Source organism: Haliotis rufescens, unplaced genomic scaffold (assembly GCF_023055435.1).
Source record: "Haliotis rufescens isolate VD_foot unplaced genomic scaffold, xgHalRufe1.0.p SCAF_1, whole genome shotgun sequence".
Lineage (NCBI taxonomy): Eukaryota > Metazoa > Mollusca > Gastropoda > Lepetellida > Haliotidae > Haliotis > Haliotis rufescens.
Genome location: NW_025963779.1, coordinates 8,394,881 through 8,413,856, shown reverse-complemented (window position 1 = coordinate 8,413,856; position 18,976 = coordinate 8,394,881). Strand labels below are relative to the sequence as shown.

Genomic DNA, 18,976 nt, shown 5'->3' with positions numbered 1-18,976 from the left:
TGTGATGATGTGACAACTCTAGTTGTGCTGTCACCTAGATTCTCACATTGTGATGATGTGACAGCTCTATTTGTGCTGTCTGTCACCTAGCTCTAGTGGTGTCACATATCACATCAATTCACACATCATGATAATATATGGCATTGTATCCATCAACACACATTCTAATTAAACCTAACAACAAACATATGATATTATTGAAGTTCCAAACATTAGTTCTGTTCTGAAAACCAAATACAGTAGTGTCCGAAGAATACACAAACTCATAACCGGTTACTCTCATTCTCCACTACAGCACTGGGACATTGTAAGTCAGGATGATTTGAAATTTGTATATTTAGTGAGCATCACAAGAGACCTGGAGTCAGACATTGTGATCATGCCATCCATCTGTCTTCAGCATGGATACAGTACCCCAGTATTGTACTGTCACAAAGATTGTTAGCCAGGCTGGCTTCCACAGAGGAGAGGTGCTGAGCATAACACAGTGCTGGAGAGAGGGTGAGCGTAAGAGTCAGAGAGTGTGAAAGTGATAGAGAGAGTGATCAGAAATGGAGAATGTAAGAGTGATGGATCAAAGAGGGGGGATATCTATAGTGTGTGAGAGAGAGACTGACGGTTATATGAGAGTGGGAGAGGTTGGGAGAGAGAGGGAGAGGAGAGAGAAAGAGAGGGAGAGAGGGAAGAAAGGAAAGGGAGAGAGGGAGAGGGAAAAAGTAGCAGAGAAAGAGAGAGAGCGAGTCAGTAGGAGGGGGTGTGAATGTGATATCACAAGAGGGATAGATTGCGAGTGAGAGGGTGTGAGGGTGATTTCAATAGAGTGACACTTGGAAAGGGAAACAGTGGGAGAAAATTATATCAATAGAGAGAGTGAATTGGGGAGAGAGAGAGAGAGGAAAAAAGGGGAGGGAGATATGTCAACAGAAGGAGAGGTGCAAAAGAGTGACTGATCTGGCTTATCTACTGCAGGGAGCCAGCAATAAGCTGGTGAAATGTTTCAGAAAGGACAAGGAAACACAAGAATGTGTGTGAGAGAGCCTGGACTCATTGCTTAGGTTCAGATAGATTGGATTGTAATTGCGGCATACATCGGGGTATGATAATTAGTGTGTGGTGAGTAAGTACTGGAGAATACGCTGCCAAATTAAATCAGGTTTTTTCATAAAGCTGTATCAGTTAGGATATACTGAATTTAGCCGGGGTAGTGGTTATGATCCGGCTCGGGCCGTTGGAGAACACAGACACAGGCAGATGATGATAATGTGTTTATTATAATGGGGGTGGCTGCTGTTGAAGAAATATCTGAAGAAAAGAAAATGTACTTCCTCCTCAACAGCAGCACATGAAGTCATATAAAGAGGTCCTGCCTACTTGGATGCGAGAGAACCTGTGTCAGTTAGAACAGTGAGAAAAAATGGGATGTTGTCGAGCCATTTCAAATTTGTAACATTCAACTCTACAAGATGACTGCTGGATTATTTAGTGTAGTGTGGCCAGCACAAAGAACAGAGCACTGCCAACATCATTCACATCATAAATATGGCAACACTTTTCAAAAATATCAAATTCCATGAAATACTGAAAAAAATATTTTAACAAATTATGAATGAATGTGTGCACAAATTATTCATGCTATGTCTGCAGTATTGTGTGTTACAGGAGACTTGACAGATTATGACCTGTACCATTAACATAATGAGCTTGCTCCCTTCTCAATGAAACTACATGGGGATCTTGTCCAGACAAATTCAGCATGCAAAATAAATGTAGACTATTACTGGTGCATCAATAAGAGTATATGAAACTATAACAATAACAGATGCAGCCAAATGGATACATCTGAACAGATATTGCCTGACAAATCTGGCCAAACAGATAGTTCAGAACAAACATTGCTGGACCAACATTGCCAAATTGATATTTCCGGGAAAATATTGCGAAACAAATATTTCTGTGTCATCACTGCCAAACTGATACTGCCTGACAAATATTTCCATACAGTATTTGCTGAACCAACACTGCAAAACAGATATTGTTTGACAAATTTGATTTGTGTTACAAGTGACTGCAACAATTCAATGCTTTAATATATACTACTAAAAGAAAGTTATGGATCACTTTTGGCATGATAATAACTATATGAAAGAATTGGGTGGTCCTACCTTTTTTTCGTAGGATATATGTACTGTACTATGTATCCGACACTCCTATGAAGCTCTAGCTGTGACCAAAGTTGCATTTGAAGTGGAGGAATTTGTGGCATAGTTTACACATTCATTTGCTAGCCACTATTTATGATGACAGCCGACTGCACAGAATTAATACCACATGTGAAGTCTATGCAGGAATCTGTGAAGCCATGCACTGATCATTAACACAGCCATGATTTTTTTAAAATATATAATAATTAGAGTGAAATAATTGTAATCAGTCATGGCAATAGATGTACAGAATAATCTCAGTTTAATTGTGCAGTGGAAATATTTTGTCCCTCATGGTCTCCTGTTTTGGACCACTTGAAAGACACATCTGGAATATTCTACTAGGTATGTCAGTTACTTCAGGATACGACTTGATCGAGTCATTGAAATGTGACTGGTATATTGATTTTACAACTAAAACAACTTAAATATACAACCAGATTCAGCCGAAGTAAATATTAAGTGTTATGTTATAATTATACGCAGCAGATTTAAATTTAACTGAATTATTGAACTGAGACTGCATCAACGTGTGAGTTGAGAAAATTCTCACATGAAAATCAGATTAGAATCAAATATTATAATTCTCTCAGTCACAATAACCTTCCGATAAATGACACACAAAATTGATCAGACTTCCATGGAATGTAACATTTTTTCACTCTGAAACCTGTCCATTGTTCTCATTAGATTTGAATGGGAAAAGATCTAATCTGAAACTGTGAATATATATTTCATATTATGAAACCTTTATCATCTAGTTTGTTATTAGGTTATAAAAATAACAGTGAAAATATCCATCATGTGAAATGCCCTGGTAATTGTTTATTATAGATATGGAAAAAAATGGTGCATAAAAAAACATATTTCTTTTCTTTATCACTCGGGTAATGTCACACATTGAGTATATGACCTTTCATTGTTTATACTTTAATATCAAGATTCATCAATAAAAAATGCTTTATGAAAACAGATTATTTGGTTTGGTAATATAAATTTTAAAGATTTACATCTTCAAATATCACAAAAAGATTGTAATTTTCTCACTGCTGATAAAGAATACCTTTATATGAATGTTCGCCATACTGCTACTTGCATATTTGAACAGAAATCATCAGTATTTGAAAGCTCTTTCCACCATTCTCTATTAATCAATAAGAATATTCTATCATGTAAATATTGTATCATGTTAAGTTTAAAAGGAAACAAACCAAATTAATAATATTCATATCTGATACCAAATTATGCTGGAAACATATAAATGTAATATTTCATTACAGATTCTATTCTTTAACATACTTTAACCTTTCTGTAAGATCTGGTGATACAGGGTGTACATCATCACAAGACTATAATTTATTATATCTTTTATATTAATCCCTCCTAGACATGAATGAAAAAATACATCCATTTGAACATTTGATATAAATTGTATAACACTTTCCAATTTGAAACATGGTATATATAAGTAAAGTATATCTGACATCTGACATCTTACCATCCTGTTACAACAACATGCAAAAAATAGATTAAGAACTGTCAAGTGACAAAGTCCCATTTGAGAGTCAATATCCTGTGTAAAAGCTTTTTTCTAATCAGAAATGGATGGGCAACCTTTCCCTACAGCTGACTATCCTAAAACTGTCGCCACAACCTACTCCTAGTGTTTTAACAGCAAACTAGTTTAACAAGCCCCAAAACAGCTGTTAGCCATTGGTTGTTAAAATCCAATTACGAGGGTCCCTTACACAACCTTCCTGCACACTGTGACAATGCCATCCGATCTCTCCATCACACATACGACTCAAACTTGTTAAAAATCAACAAACATCTCCCATCAAAATCAATACCCATTTATTGACATAGTCTTTGTAATATTTGGAAATATCATATTTCTATTTCCATCCACATCAAATAGGTAAATTCATGAAAAGTGTTAAACAGTAGCCTAACCAAAATGCTACTATAAAAGTTGTGATGTCAAACGTACAAACCTTTCTCCTTTGACGACCGCACAGTAAATCCAAAAGTTACAACACACAGACAACTTTACAAACCTGGAGGTACTTGTCCAAAAGCAGCTATATCCAGAGAAGGGGGTTAACCAACACTGACTTGACATAGGAACAACCCAGAGACATGCTATGGCACTGGCTACCTCTCAAGTCATTGATAGCTCACGCTCCGAAGCAGAGCATAAGCTGCCAAGTATTGTTACAAACTGGCAACACGCATTACAATGGACTATCTCCACTCGGGAAGCCGGCTATGTTAGATCTCTGTGCCACACACACGTGACAGACTTCGACAGAGTTTGGTGGTAGAGTGGTCTATCAGTTGAGTAGTCTAGCGGAGTGGAGTCGTCTCGCGGCAGAGCATCTTACTCCCTGTCTGTCCATTGCTTCTATCAATCAATAGGAATCTCGCATTGGGTTCTCTGCATTTGGCATGGGTCCCCTGACACCCTGTTTTACTGTATGGTGGTTGTGGAAATCAATGAGTTTATTATCTTGGTCTTCTCTGGGTAGACACTGTGTGCTATCACAATGAAGAATGCTCTCACTGAAGTGTTACGTTATGTTAACAAGGACACAAGGCTGACGGTCTAACTGAAACAAGTAGCAACTTAAGGAAGAACTAAACACTCCTACCATTGTTCCATCACTGTTGTATAATTGACATTTAAACCTATAGCCCCTTGATCTGAGAAACAATTTGTCACAAATTCAATATGATTTGAACATTACTTAGTCTTATTTATTTGTAGAATAAAATAGTAGGAAATTATTTGTCAATTGTGTTTCAAGTGTCAGACTGACACAGGTCAGTTTTAACTGTAACCTAGAACTCTGGCTGGTGATATCTCAAATGACGGAGTGTTAGGGAGCTTAATGATGGAGCTTGCAATTGGGCCAATTGGTTGGGTAACCACAATTTGGATAATAAATCTTCTTGGCTGTATTGATGTTCTAGTATTCTTCTCATTCATGCTACAACACAGCTGGCTATGTTCCAGTGCTTGAATATAAATGTGTTCATTTTAAAAGTTTAACTGCTAACCTCCTGTAATGAGAATAATTTAACAGTAATGGCTTAAGACCTGCATTGTATGAGGAATTGTGTGGAGGAAAATAATTTTTGAAGATGAAAATCATGGATTTTATATCAAAGCATCACAGTGTTAATAATTTATCAATTCCTGTTCTGTTCGAGTGTGAAGGGAGAGTGTAAGGTACTTAGTCACAGAGCAGAGACCACAGCCAGTAGTATTAGTGACAGGACAAAGAGTAGTATTATAGTGGTAGTGAGAATAGTATAGAAGCAGTTGTGAGTGAGAGGAGTGAATGAATGGAGTTGTTAGCTGAATTCAATAGATTTGAAAGTACAAATGTTGGTTGTTTTTGTACTAGTGCTGATTGTAGTTGTAGTAGTAGTAGTAGTAGTAGTAGTAGTAGTAGTAGTAGTGGTAGTAGTGGAAGTAGTAGTAGTAGTAGTAGTAGTAGTGAGTGAGTGAGTGAGTTGGGTTTAACGACGCTTTTATCAGTATTCCAGTTATATCGCGGCGTGTCAGCTTAATGTGGGAGGAAAGCCTGAAGTGATGCAGGTCTTAGATGTTTACCATTTCAGTGAAACCCACGAGCATGGGTATGGTGCTGACAAACCTAGAAACATAATCGGGGCGAACCAGGATTCAAACCCACAATCATAGGTTTCTGGCGTGCCCAAGGACGCAACTCTGCACAGCGAATCGCAGCGCCTTAGACGACTGGGCCACCCGTGCCCCCCAGTAGTAGTAGTAGTAGTAGTAGTAGTTGTGGTAGTAGTAGTAGTAGTAGCAGTGGTAGTGGTAGTAGTAGTGGTAGTAGTAGTAGTAGTTTTTACAAAGAATACTTTAAACTGATGATATTAAACATACCAACAATGACATTGCCATCACAGACATGGTCCCTTGTGAACATCCACACCACATTCCATCCATCCAGATAAAATCCCATTATTGAATCACACATTCATCTCACATTCTGCACACATTATCAAGAAAATGACAAAGAAAAATTCCAGATATAAATACATCAAACTACTGAGTTTAAAGTAAAAGTCCACAGGCTGTAGTGGCGCAAGTCTTCACGATGGAGCCTCTCATTATATCATCTGCTATGAAGTTGTCAATAACGATCTCGCATGCTGGCTTGCATGAAAAGACACAACCAGAGCTACGGCTGCTGTAATGAAGCGATTTGTGGAAAAAAGGCCTAGGGCCGGAGTGTATGATACTTAGCATAGCCTAGTGCAAGGATAGGATACCATTCTTATTGAATTGTCTCAGTGCTATCGTAAGATATAGGAGACAGCCATATTGATATATGTGCTGATATTTCAATTTCTGTAGCGAAATATGTAACTGTATACGACTACACGAAAGAATCAATGAGTTTTAGAAACCTGCTCAACGAATAGTGTTACTCCCACGATGATAAGGGTCGACTCCAATTGGGTAGGATTTCATTATTCATTCTCAAAAGATTGTAGTCGAGATCAATTTATTTATTGTGTGAAATATGTAGTTGAGGTGAGCTAGATCACTAGTCATTTGCTTGTAGTAAGAGGCGACTAAATGGATCGGGTGGTCAGGCTTGGTGACTTGGTTTGATCACAAGTCATAATGTCCCAATTGCATGAATTGATGTTAATCATATCAATCGATGAAGTGTCAGGTCCAGAATTTTTTATCGACTGGCGTCGCATGGCTTAAATATTGCAGAGTGCAATGTGAAACAAAAACCAAAAAAAAATAGATAATAAATGTTGTAATATGTAATACTTTATTTGTTTGTTTTTTCAAGAATACCAGTATTCCAGTAGAACAAGCGAGTGTTATACACCCTTTTGCAATATTCAAGGAATATAACAGTGCCATATAAGTTGACATATTTAACCATATCTTCTGTGTGGTGGTCCTGCTTCCTGAATATGACAGCTCATCAAGCAATATCTGTGAAATATGTGTGTGATCTGTAGGTAATATGTGTGTGATCTGTGTGTAATCTGTGTGTGATCTGAAGGTAATATGTGAGTAATCTGTGTGTAATATGTGTGTAAGATGTGTGTAATCTGTGTGTGATCAAAAGGTAATATGTGTGTGATCTGTGTGTAAGATGTGTGTAAGATGTTTGTAATCTGTGTGTAATAGGTGTGTACGATGTGTGTAATCTGTGTGTGATCAAAAGGTAATGTGTGTGATCTGTGTGTAAGATGTGTGTAATCTGTGTGTAATCTGTGTGTGATCAAAAGGTAATATGTGTGTGATCTGTGTGTAAGATGTGTGTAATCTGTGTGTAAGATGTGTGTAATCTGTGTGTAAGATGTAGGTAATATGTGTGTAATCTGTGTGTGATCTGTGTGTAAGATGTGTGTAAGATGTAGGTAATATGCTTGTGATCTGTGTGTAAGATGTGTGTAATGTATATAAGATGTGTGTAATATGTGTGTGATCTGTAGGTAATATGTGTGTGATCTGTGTGTAAGATGTGTGTAATCCGTAAGTTGTGTGTAATCTGTGTGTGATCTGTAGGTGATATGTATGTGATCTGTAAGTAACATGTGTGTAATCTGTGAGTAAGATGTGTGTAATCTGTGTGTGATCTATAGGTAAGATGTGTGTAATCTGTAAGTAAGATGTGTGTAATCTGTGTGTGATCTGTAGGTAATATGTGTGTGAACTGTGTGTAAGATGTGTGTAATCTGTAAGTAAGATGTGTGTAATCTGTGTGTGATCTGTAGGTAATATGTGTGTGATCTGTGAGTAAGATGTGTGTGAACTGTGTGTAAGATGTGTGTAATCTGTAAGTAAGATGTGTGTAATCTGTGTGTGATCTGTAGGTAATATGAGTGTGATCTGTGAGTAAGATGTGTGTAATCTGTAAATAATATGTGTGTGATCTGTAGGTAATATGTGTGTGAACTGTGTGTAAGATGTGTGTTATCTGTAGATAATATGTGTGTGATCTGTAGGTAATATGTGTGTGATCTGTGAGTAAGATGTGTGTAATCTGTGCGTGATCTGTAGGTAATATGTGTGTGATCTGTAGGTAATATGTGTGTGAACTGTGTGTAAGATGTGTGTAATCTGTAGATAATATGTGTGTGATCTGTAGGAAATATGTGTGTGATCTGTAGGTAATATGTGCATACTGTGTAATATGTGCGCAATGTGTGTGATCCATGTGTGATCCGTGTGTGATCCGTAGGTAATAGGACTACAATCTGTGTCTAATCTGTATGTAATACATGTGTGTAATATGTGTACCATATAGATCACCAAGTTTGGGTAAATACATATTTCTGGTTGGTCATGCAGGTATAGGCATCAAATCACAAACACATAATGTGTCAATTTACGATGTTACTTCTTTTGTCTTGATTCTTGGTCAACTAATATTTGCAAATTGACAATTTCTTATACATCTCACATCATCTAACAAAAATATAAACAACACATGTTTAGAATATACAAGCCTGTTCCTGTAACAATTGTTGATATTAAAAGTGACAAATATCTGTACTGAGCCTGATGTAAGAGGTCACTGAGTGCGCATTCCGCTGACACAGATCAGCTGTTTTAACTCAGGAGGTATGCTATTTCTAGGTTGTATTGCTCTTCGTAATTCATATCGATTAACCATTCAGTTTCAAAGCAAATATTTAGCATAAAATCTAAAACATATCTCAATTCAAAACAATGATCAAATTTCACTAATAACAGACGAACAGTGACAACAGGGAGAAATAATGTACGATGATAAACATACGAGAACTTCAATAGAAATATTAGCTCGTTTTTTGTTGCTTAATGCTGCACTCAGCAATATTCCACTTTTTGACAGCGGTCTGTAAATAACCAAGTCTGGAGAAGATAATCCAGTGATTGACATCATGAGCATCAATCTATGCAATTGGGATACCACCTGACCACCTGATCCCGTTAGTTGCCACTTACAACAACACAGTTGCCTGTTATGACAAGCATGGTCGCGCAAGACTTCAAGACCTGGATCTTCAAAGGCAACTCCTCCTATATTTAAACATATTGGTGCTGATATAAAAATGTGCACTCTATAATAAATAATCAATACAACAACTTCAGTCCTGCACCAACACTGTGAAATATATATATTTTATGAAAACAAAACAATTCTAGATATATATACAAAGGCAAGTCCAGCCAGCTAGCCAAGTGAGAAATATCATAAAACATATTGCAGTATATGACAGTGCATAGGCTATTAATGAGTGTGTGCCTTGGATGGAACCCTGCTTTGAACTGTATTCAGTTATTCATGTGTCAGCTTGTCATGTCATGAAAGCTTGAAATGATGCAGGTGATAGATGTTTTCATCTTTTGGTGAAACCCACGAGCATGGGTATGGTGTTGACAAAATCGAGAAACACAAATGTATATCTGGGAAACGAATCCACGATCAGAGTTTTCTAAGGGATGCAACTCTGGGCCACCGATGCCCTTGCATCCAACATAGTAGTGAGTGAGTGAGTGAGTGAGTTGGGTTAACCATGCTTTTAACAGTATTCAAGTCATATCACAGCGTGTCAGCTTAATGTGGGAGAAAAGCCTGAAGTGATGCACGTCTCAGACGTTTACCACTTCGATGAAACCCATGACTGGTATGGTGCTGACAAACCCAGAAACATAATCGGGGCGAACCGGGAATCGAACCCATCATAGGTTTCTGGGTGCTAAAGGGATGCAACTCTGCACAGCGAATTGCAGCACCTTAGTTGACTGGGCCACCCTTGCCCTGGCATCTGATAGTGAAGCAGTATATATCATCACACAAGACACGGACGATCACATATCTCCTGATTTTGCAGATGCATCTACACACCAGGTCATGCATGCTGTGTGAAAACAGTCAAGCTGCTGAGAGTAATTATACAAAGCTTTGAAATAAAATGCCACAGGTGTTTTGGGTAACAGACTTTTTTCATTGTATTATGGAAAATAATACCAGATATTGAGCGATCATTAGTATTGAAAAATTCAGAAGGTAGCACAAATTAGTATTTCGATCTGTCTAATTCAAAATGACTGAGTTTACATTTGTGTTTGGTTATAGCTACATGCTTGAATTCACTGGTGTGCTGACTGATATAAGGGTTGAGATGCATGATGCCTTTTACCATAGTTCAGAGGTGTTCACATAATGTCCTTGTCACAGCAATCTCATTAACATCAGATCTTAGTTTTCCCTACCGCCAAACAAAGATCTGACAACATCCCATTACAGGTCACGTCAGAACGACCTTTTGCGAACTTTGACCGACCAATGAAATGACTGACAAGAAATCGACATTAATCAATCACTAGTTTCAAACTGGCAACTACGTTTTGAAATATATTTTGACATATTCTCCATTAAAGATTTTAAAACTGATCAAAAGAACATCCTGGAATGGCTAATAGATGGCCTAGGATGGGTATAATCATAAAACCTGTAACTGTTGTTTGGAATACCCTCTGTTAAATATTTCGAGGCTTCATGATTAGAAAACACATTCTGACTGTCACTTTCATGATCTGGTAAGCGACGCTCTGATTGGTTGGATGAAAGGTCGTTCTGACATGACCCGTAATGGGGTGTCCTCAGGTCCTTGTTTAGCGGTTGCGAGAACTAAGATCTGATTTTAATGTGATTGTTGTCACAGCAGAGATGGTCAGATATTTTAGGGAGTGGTCACTGATTTTAGGGGTGGGTGGGTCAGAGGGAATCAGGGGAGGGTGATTAAAATATGACTGTCTCTAGGGGAGGTCATAAAAGATGAATACACGTATTTGGGGAGAGTCATGAAAAAATGGACATTTATAATAAAATAGAAAGTGCTTTTGCATTTTGTCTTTTCAGGGTCATGAACAAATGTACAAGGACATGGGGAGGGTTGATCATGATATATGGGGGTCATTATTTTCAGTATATTGATGCATAAAACAAACTCTGACCAACCCACCCCTGCAATAAATGACCTGTTCCTAATGCATGTGTCAGAGGAAAGAGGTGTTCAGATAATCAGCGCTAGAAATTGGCACTAGCCCTGTAGTCCTTGCCAAACTGACCAATAGTTAAGGTATCATAAGGACTAGTAGAAATTTGCCATTTTTAAGGGTTTTGCTACATGTTATCATTATAAGGACTTGTGGACCAACAATGTTAGTTTCTACCGCTGATAATGTCCATTAACAACAGAGAGGTGTTCAGATGTGCATGTGGGACAACACAAGGGTGTTGATACAATGTCTGTGTAAGGACAGAGAGGTGTTCAGATAATGCCTGCCGGAGCAGCCCAGTTATTGGGAAGTTAATAATTGGTTGGCATGTTGAATCTAACACAGGGACACTGATGACTGAGAGTGAGGAGTGTGTTCATAATAGTAGAAGGCTCTTGAAGCATCGAGAATTTAAATACATGTTATGCAATAAAACAAACCAGGAAAAACAGGAATTTCAAATTTGTTGTTTGTTCTTCATCTATACATGTTTCTTCATCCTCCACCACTAACCAGAACTTTTCACAATCTGAGAATTCTGATTGGATGTGTTCCAACTACGCCAGCAGCAACACAGCAACCTGCAACTACACCAGCAACAATACAGCAACCTGCAACTACACCAACAACAATGCAGCAACCTGTAACTACACTAACAACAATGCAACAACCTGCAACTACACCAGCAACAATGCAGCAACCTGCAACTACACCAGCAACAACGTAACAACCTGCAACTACACCAGCAAAAATACAGCAACCTGCAACTACACCAACAACAATGCAACAACCTGCAACTACACCAGCAACCATGCAGCAACCTGCAACTACACCAACAACAACGTAACAACCTGCAACTACACCAACAACAATGCAGCAACCTGCAACTACACCAACAACAATACAGCAACCTGCAACTACACCAGCAACAATACAGCAACCTGCAACTAGACCTGCAACAATGTAACAACCTGCAACTACACCAGCAACAATGTAACAACCTGTAACTACACCAACCATACAGCAACCTGCAACTACACCAACAACAATGCAGCAAACTGGATCTACACCAACAATCCAGCAACCTGCAACTACACCAGCAACAATGCAGCAACCTGCAACTACACCAGCAACAATGCAGCAACCTGCAACTACACCAGCAACAATGTAACAACCTGCAACTACACCAACCATACAGCAACCTGCAACTACACCAACAACAATGCAGCAACCTGGATCTACACCAACAATCCAGCAACCTGCAACTACACCAGCAACAATGCAACAACCTGCAACTACACCAGCAACAATGCAGCAACCTGGATCTACACCAACAATCCAGCAACCTGCAACTACACCAGCAACAATGCAGCAACCTGCAACTACACCAGCAACAATGCAGCAACCTGGATCTACACCAACAATGCAACAACCTGGATCTACACCAACAACAATGCAGCAACCTGGATCTACACCAACAACAATGCAACAACCTGCAACTACACCAGTAACAATGCAACAACCTGCAACTACACCAGCAACAATGCAGCAACCTGCAACTACACCAGCAACAATGCAGCAACCTTCAACTACACCAGCAACAATGCAGCAACCTGCAACTACACCAGCAACAATGCAGCAACCTTCAACTACACCAGCAACAATGCAGCAACCTGCAACTACACCAACAACAATGCAGCAACCTGCAACTACACCAACAACAATACAGCAACCTGCAACAATGTAACAACCTGCAACTAGACCTGCAACAATGTAACAACCTGCAACTACACCAGCACAATGTAACAACCTGCAACTACACCAGCAACAATGTAACAACCTGCAACTACACCAGCAACAATGCAGCAACCTGCAACTACACCAACAACAATGCAGCAACCTGCAACTACACCAACAACAATACAGCAACCTGCAACAATGTAACAACCTGCAACTAGACCTGCAACAATGTAACAACCTGCAACTACACCAGCACAATGCAGCAACCTGCAACTACACCAGCAACAATGTAACAACCTGCAACAATGCAACAACCTGCAACTACACCAACAACAATGCAGCAACCTGCAACTAAACCAGTAACAATGTAACAACCTGCAACTACACCAGCAACAATGCAGCAACCTGCAACTACACCAACAACAATGCAGCAACCTGCAACTAAACCAGTAACAATGTAACAACCTGCAACTACACCAGCAACAATGCAGCAACCTGCAACTACACCAGCAACAATGCCGGAACCTGCAACTACACCAACAACAATGCAGCAACCTGCAACTAAACCAGTAACAATGTAACAACCTGCAACTACACCAGCAACAATGCAGCAACCTGCAACTACACCAACAACAATGCAGCAACCTGCAACTACACCAACAACAATACAGCAACTTGCAACTACACCAACAACAATGCAGCAACCTGCAACTAAACCAGTAACAATGTAACAACCTGCAACTACACCAGCAACAATGCCGGAACCTGCAACTACACCAACAATGCAGCAACCTGCAACTACACCAGCAACAATACAGCAACCTGTAACTACACCAACAATACAGCAACCTGCAACTACACCAACAATACAGCAACCTGCAACTACACCAACAATACAGCAACCTGCAACTACACCAACAACAATACAGCAACCTGCAACTGCACCAGCAACAATACAGCAACCTGTAACTACACCAGCAACAATGTAACAACCTGCAACAATGCAGCAACCTGCAACTACACCAGCAACAATGTAACAACCTGCAACTACACCAGCAACAATGTAACAACCTGCAACAATGCAGCAACCTGCAACTACACCAGCAACAATGCAGCAACCTGTAACTACACCAACAACAATGCAGCAACCTGCAACTACACCAACAACAATACAGCAACCTGCAACAATGTAACAACCTGCAACTAGACCTGCAACAATGTAACAACCTGCAACTACACCAGCACAATGTAACAACCTGCAACTACACCAACCATACAGCAACCTGTAACAATGCAGCAACCTGCAACAATGCAGCAACCTGCAACTACACAAACAACAATGCAGCAACCTGCAACTAAACCAGTAACAATGTAACAACCTGCAACTACACCAGCAACAATGTAACAACCTGCAACAATGCAGCAACCTGCAACTACACCAGCACAATGTAACAACCTGCAACTACACCAGCAACAATGCAGCAACCTGCAACAATGCAGCAACCTGCAACTACACCAACAACAATGCAGCAACCTGCAACTAAACCAGTAACAATGCAGCAACCTGCAACTACACCAGCAACAATACAGCAACCTGCAACTACACCAGCACAATGCAGCAACCTGCAACTACACCAGCAACAATGCAGCAACCTGCAACTACACAAACAACAATGCAGCAACCTGCAACTAAACCAGTAACAATGTAACAACCTGCAACTACACCAGCAACAATGTAACAACCTGCAACAATGCAGCAACCTGCAACTACACCAGCAACAATGTAACAACCTGCAACAATGCAGCAACCTGCAACTACACCAGCACAATGCAGCAACCTGCAACTAAACCAGTAACAATGTAACAACCTGCAACTACACCAGCACAATGCAGCAACCTGCAACTAAACCAGTAACAATGTAACAACCTGCAACTACACCAGCAACAATGTAACAACCTGCAACAATGCAGCAACCTGCAACTACACCAGCACAATGTAACAACCTGCAACTACACCAGCAACAATGTAACAACCTGCAACAATGCAGCAACCTGCAACTACACCAACAACAATGCAGCAACCTGCAACTAAACCAGTAACAATGTTACAACCTGCAACTACACCAGCAACAATGCGGGAACCTGCAACTACACCAACAATGCAGCAACCTGCAACTACACCAACAACAATACAGCAACCTGCAACTGCACCAGCAACAATACAGCAACCTGCAACTAGACCTGCAACAATGTAACAACCTGCAACTACACCAGCAACAATGTAACAACCTGCATCTACACCAGCAACAATGTAACAACCTGCAACAATGCAGCAACCTGCAACTACACAAACAACAATGCAGCAACCTGCAACTAAACCAGTAACAATGTAAAAACCTGCAACTACACCAGCAACAATGCGGGAACCTGCAACTACACCAGCACAATGCAGCAACCTGCAACTAAACCAGCAACAATGTAACAACCTGCAACAATGCAGCAACCTGCAACTACACCAACAACAATGCAGCAACCTGCAACTAAACCAGTAACAATGCAGCAACCTGCAACTAAACCAGTAACAATGTAACAACCTGCAACTACACCAGCAACAATGCGGGAACCTGCAACTACACCAACAATGCAGCAACCTGCAACTAAACCAGTAACAATGTAACAACCTGCAACTACACCAGCAACAATGCGGGAACCTGCAACTACACCAACAATGTAACAACCTGCAACTACACCAACAACAATGCAGCAACCTGCAACTAAACCAGTAACAATGTAACAACCTGCAACTACACCAGCACAATGCAGCAACCTGCAACTACACCAACAACAATGCAGCAACCTGCAACTAAACCAGTAACAATGTAACAAGCTACAACTACACCAGCACAATGCAGCAACCTGCAACTACACCAACAACAATGCAGCAACCTGCAACTAAACCAGTAACAATGCAGCAACCTGCAACTACACCAGCAACAATGTAACAACCTGCAACTACACCAACAACAATGCAGCAACCTGCAACTACACCAGCACAATGCAGCAACCTGCAACTACACCAACAACAATGCAGCAACCTGCAACTAAACCAGTAACAATGTAACAACCTGCAACTACACCAGCACAATACAGCAACCTGCAACTACACCAACAACAATGCAGCAACCTGCAACTAAACCAACAACAATGCAGCAACCTGCAACTAAACCAGTAACAATGTAACAACCTGCAACTACACCAGCACAATACAGCAACCTGCAACTACACCAGCACAATGCAGCAACCTGCAACTACACCAGCACAATGTAACAACCTGCAACTACACCAGCACAATGTAACAACCTGCAACTACACCAGCACAATGCAGCAACCTGCAACTAAACCAGTAACAATGTAACAACCTGCAACTACACCAGCACAATGCAGCAACCTGCAACTACACCAGCACAATGTACCAACCTGTAACTACACCAGCACAATGTAACAACCTGCAACTACACCAGCACAATGTAACAACCTGCAACTACACCAACAACAATGCAGCAACCTGCAACTAAACCAGTAACAATGTAACAACCTGCAACTACACCAACAACAATGCAGCAACCTGCAACTACATCAACAACAATGCAACAACCTGCAACTACACCAGCAACAATGCGGGAACCTGCAACTACACCAACAACAATGCTATTGTACCAGCAAAAGTCACATCCAATGACCCTGTAACCTTCTGCTCGGACAGATGGTTTCTGACTACAAGCCATGACACAGTAATCTCAACCAAAGCGCTGATAAAAATAATAGCAAACAATCTAATCCCTGCATATATTCCAAATTCTTCATTTGATGGACAGGTTGACACAGTTTATGACAAAATTAAGCCTCTAAATGCTTCCAATGCATTTCATATACACACAGGATCATAGTGATTATCAGTCGAACTGAAATGGTTTATGCTGTGTCTGAATGGGCAAGCTGATTGAAATATAGCATGACACAGGTAATAATTTACTGAGCAGCTATCAATGGTACTATAATTTGCTTTACAACAATTTTCAGAACTATGGCCACTTAACAACAAGTTCAGTACAGCCATCCACTGAATAACCATGTACTTTGTTCTGATTGTCACTCTGATGCTAATATAGCTGTTCATCAAAGGAGAAGCTTATATACATGTATTGTCATTATTTCTTTGTCAACTTTAGGTACACATACACTTCACAGAGAGTTATTTCAAAGTCTATTATCCATTTGAAAGTACAATAGAACATAGAAAATTTATTTTCAGTATGATTAAACTGCTGATGACGGAGGGATACACTGTGAAAATAAGCTTCATCAGAAGATGACAAATCTCCCCGGCCCCACAAAAATCGAAAGAACAAATGACTGTAGCTTTAAGTCTAACTTGATGAGAGAATTTCTATCTAATCCGTCTGTCCGTATACAAGAGTAGTTATTGAACTATCAAAACAATACTATAGAACTGGGATTCGGAACTTTGTATTTCGATGTCAGGAACACACCACTATGAACAGAGTCAAAGTGTTGCCATGGAAACAGAAAAAACATAAATTCTAAAATTCATAAATAGTAAAAGGCAGCAGTTGACAGCCTGGTCTTTGTGTGTGCACAGTTTTAAGAAAAATTTAGAGATATGGTCTGGACAGACACACCACTAAGAACAAAGTCAAAGTCAAACTTGATGCCATGGAAACAGGATATCTTTTTTTTTTAAATTCCTAAATAGCAAAAGGCACCCCTTCAGCCCTTGAGTGAGTGAGTGAGTGAGTGAGTATGGTTTTACGGACAGACGGACAGACAAGGCATCGACTATATCCGGGGGCATATAAATGTTTAAATTTATCCTTAGATGCAAAATTGTCAATGTCAATAAAATAGAATTCAATTTGAGCATTCTTATCGGTAATTCATCAACCTTCTTCAAGATTTATTGACTGCTTGTTCTGACAAGGAGTCATGCTTCTGTTATTTATCTTGATAATCGGCACATATATCGCATATTCAGCAGAAAAAAAGTATTTAGGCAAAATATAAAAATGTGATTCTTGAGATTGTTTTAGTTCAAAATTGTCAATATGCTTGATATTATCATTATAATTTAGTATCAAAGTGAATTTGAAATTTAGTTGGTAAATGATTTATTGTTCAATATGAATTCCCATTTTGGTGAAAAGTGAACATTAGGTTTTTAATAATATCCCTTTTGGCTTTCAACGTGATAAAAGGGTTGCATGAATCATGATATAAATGAATAACTTGCAAAACATGCATCTTCAATAACAGCCTGACAGCCGTGTAAATCATGAAGTGGCTGACTTCACATAGCTCATCATTATATTGTTCTACACATTACGACACAATTTATTTTGGCAGAAATGCCTATGCAAGCTTGCTTTGCTGGTATTTGTTTTTAAAAAAGCAATCACACTTTGGAATTAGACAAACAAAGCATACTTCCAATGGGGTTCCTTAACCTGTGTTCCCAGTCGAAGAGATGGGGAGAGGCTGCTGGGGCTTTCTGTACCTGGTCACAGTCCTATTTCAGAATCCAAGATTCACCCTGTTTATGTTCTAGGTTTGTCAGCACCATACCCGTGCTTGTGGGTTTCACTAAAGACTGAGACCTGCATCACTTGGGCTTTCCTCCCGCATTAAGCTGACACGCCGTGATATAATTGGAATACTGTTAAAGGTGGAGTTAAACTCATCTCCCTCACTCATTCACTGACTCATGTGTTTAGTGTACATCTAGATGCTCCCTTTCCAACAGTTGTGGAAAGGAAAATCTTAGAATGTCTTTTCATATGACTTCCATCACTTCAGTGTTTCCTCCCACATCAGACTGACATACAGTGATACAACTGGAATACTGTTCAAAGAGATGATTAACCAAATTCACCCTCTCACCCTATTTCAGGAGTATTAGTGA

At 39.6% G+C, this 18,976-nt stretch overlaps 2 protein-coding genes across 7 annotated transcripts in view; one reads left to right on the top strand and one right to left on the bottom strand.

Annotated features, from left to right (window-relative positions):
* Positions 1-18,976, bottom strand: part of LOC124136674 (zwei Ig domain protein zig-8-like) — a 429,679-nt gene that overhangs the window by 187,024 nt on the left and 223,679 nt on the right. The window contains exon 1 of one of the 6 annotated variants that reach the window (XM_046502650.2): positions 4,259-4,564. The exons of 3 other annotated variants lie outside the window; for them this stretch is intronic. The gene's annotated coding sequence lies outside the window, so the exon portion shown is untranslated. Of the gene's footprint in view, positions 1-4,258; positions 4,565-18,976 lie in introns of those variants that run through there. 2 more of the 6 variants (XM_046502652.2, XM_046502653.2) reach the window with 2 other exon arrangements.
* LOC125377998 (putative uncharacterized protein DDB_G0282499) lies at positions 552-14,700 on the top strand. Its single transcript, XM_048392702.1, has 3 exons — positions 552-744; positions 12,458-12,934; positions 14,471-14,700. The coding sequence occupies exons 1-3, from the start codon at positions 552-554 to the stop codon at positions 14,698-14,700; spliced, it is 900 nt and encodes a 299-aa protein (XP_048248659.1).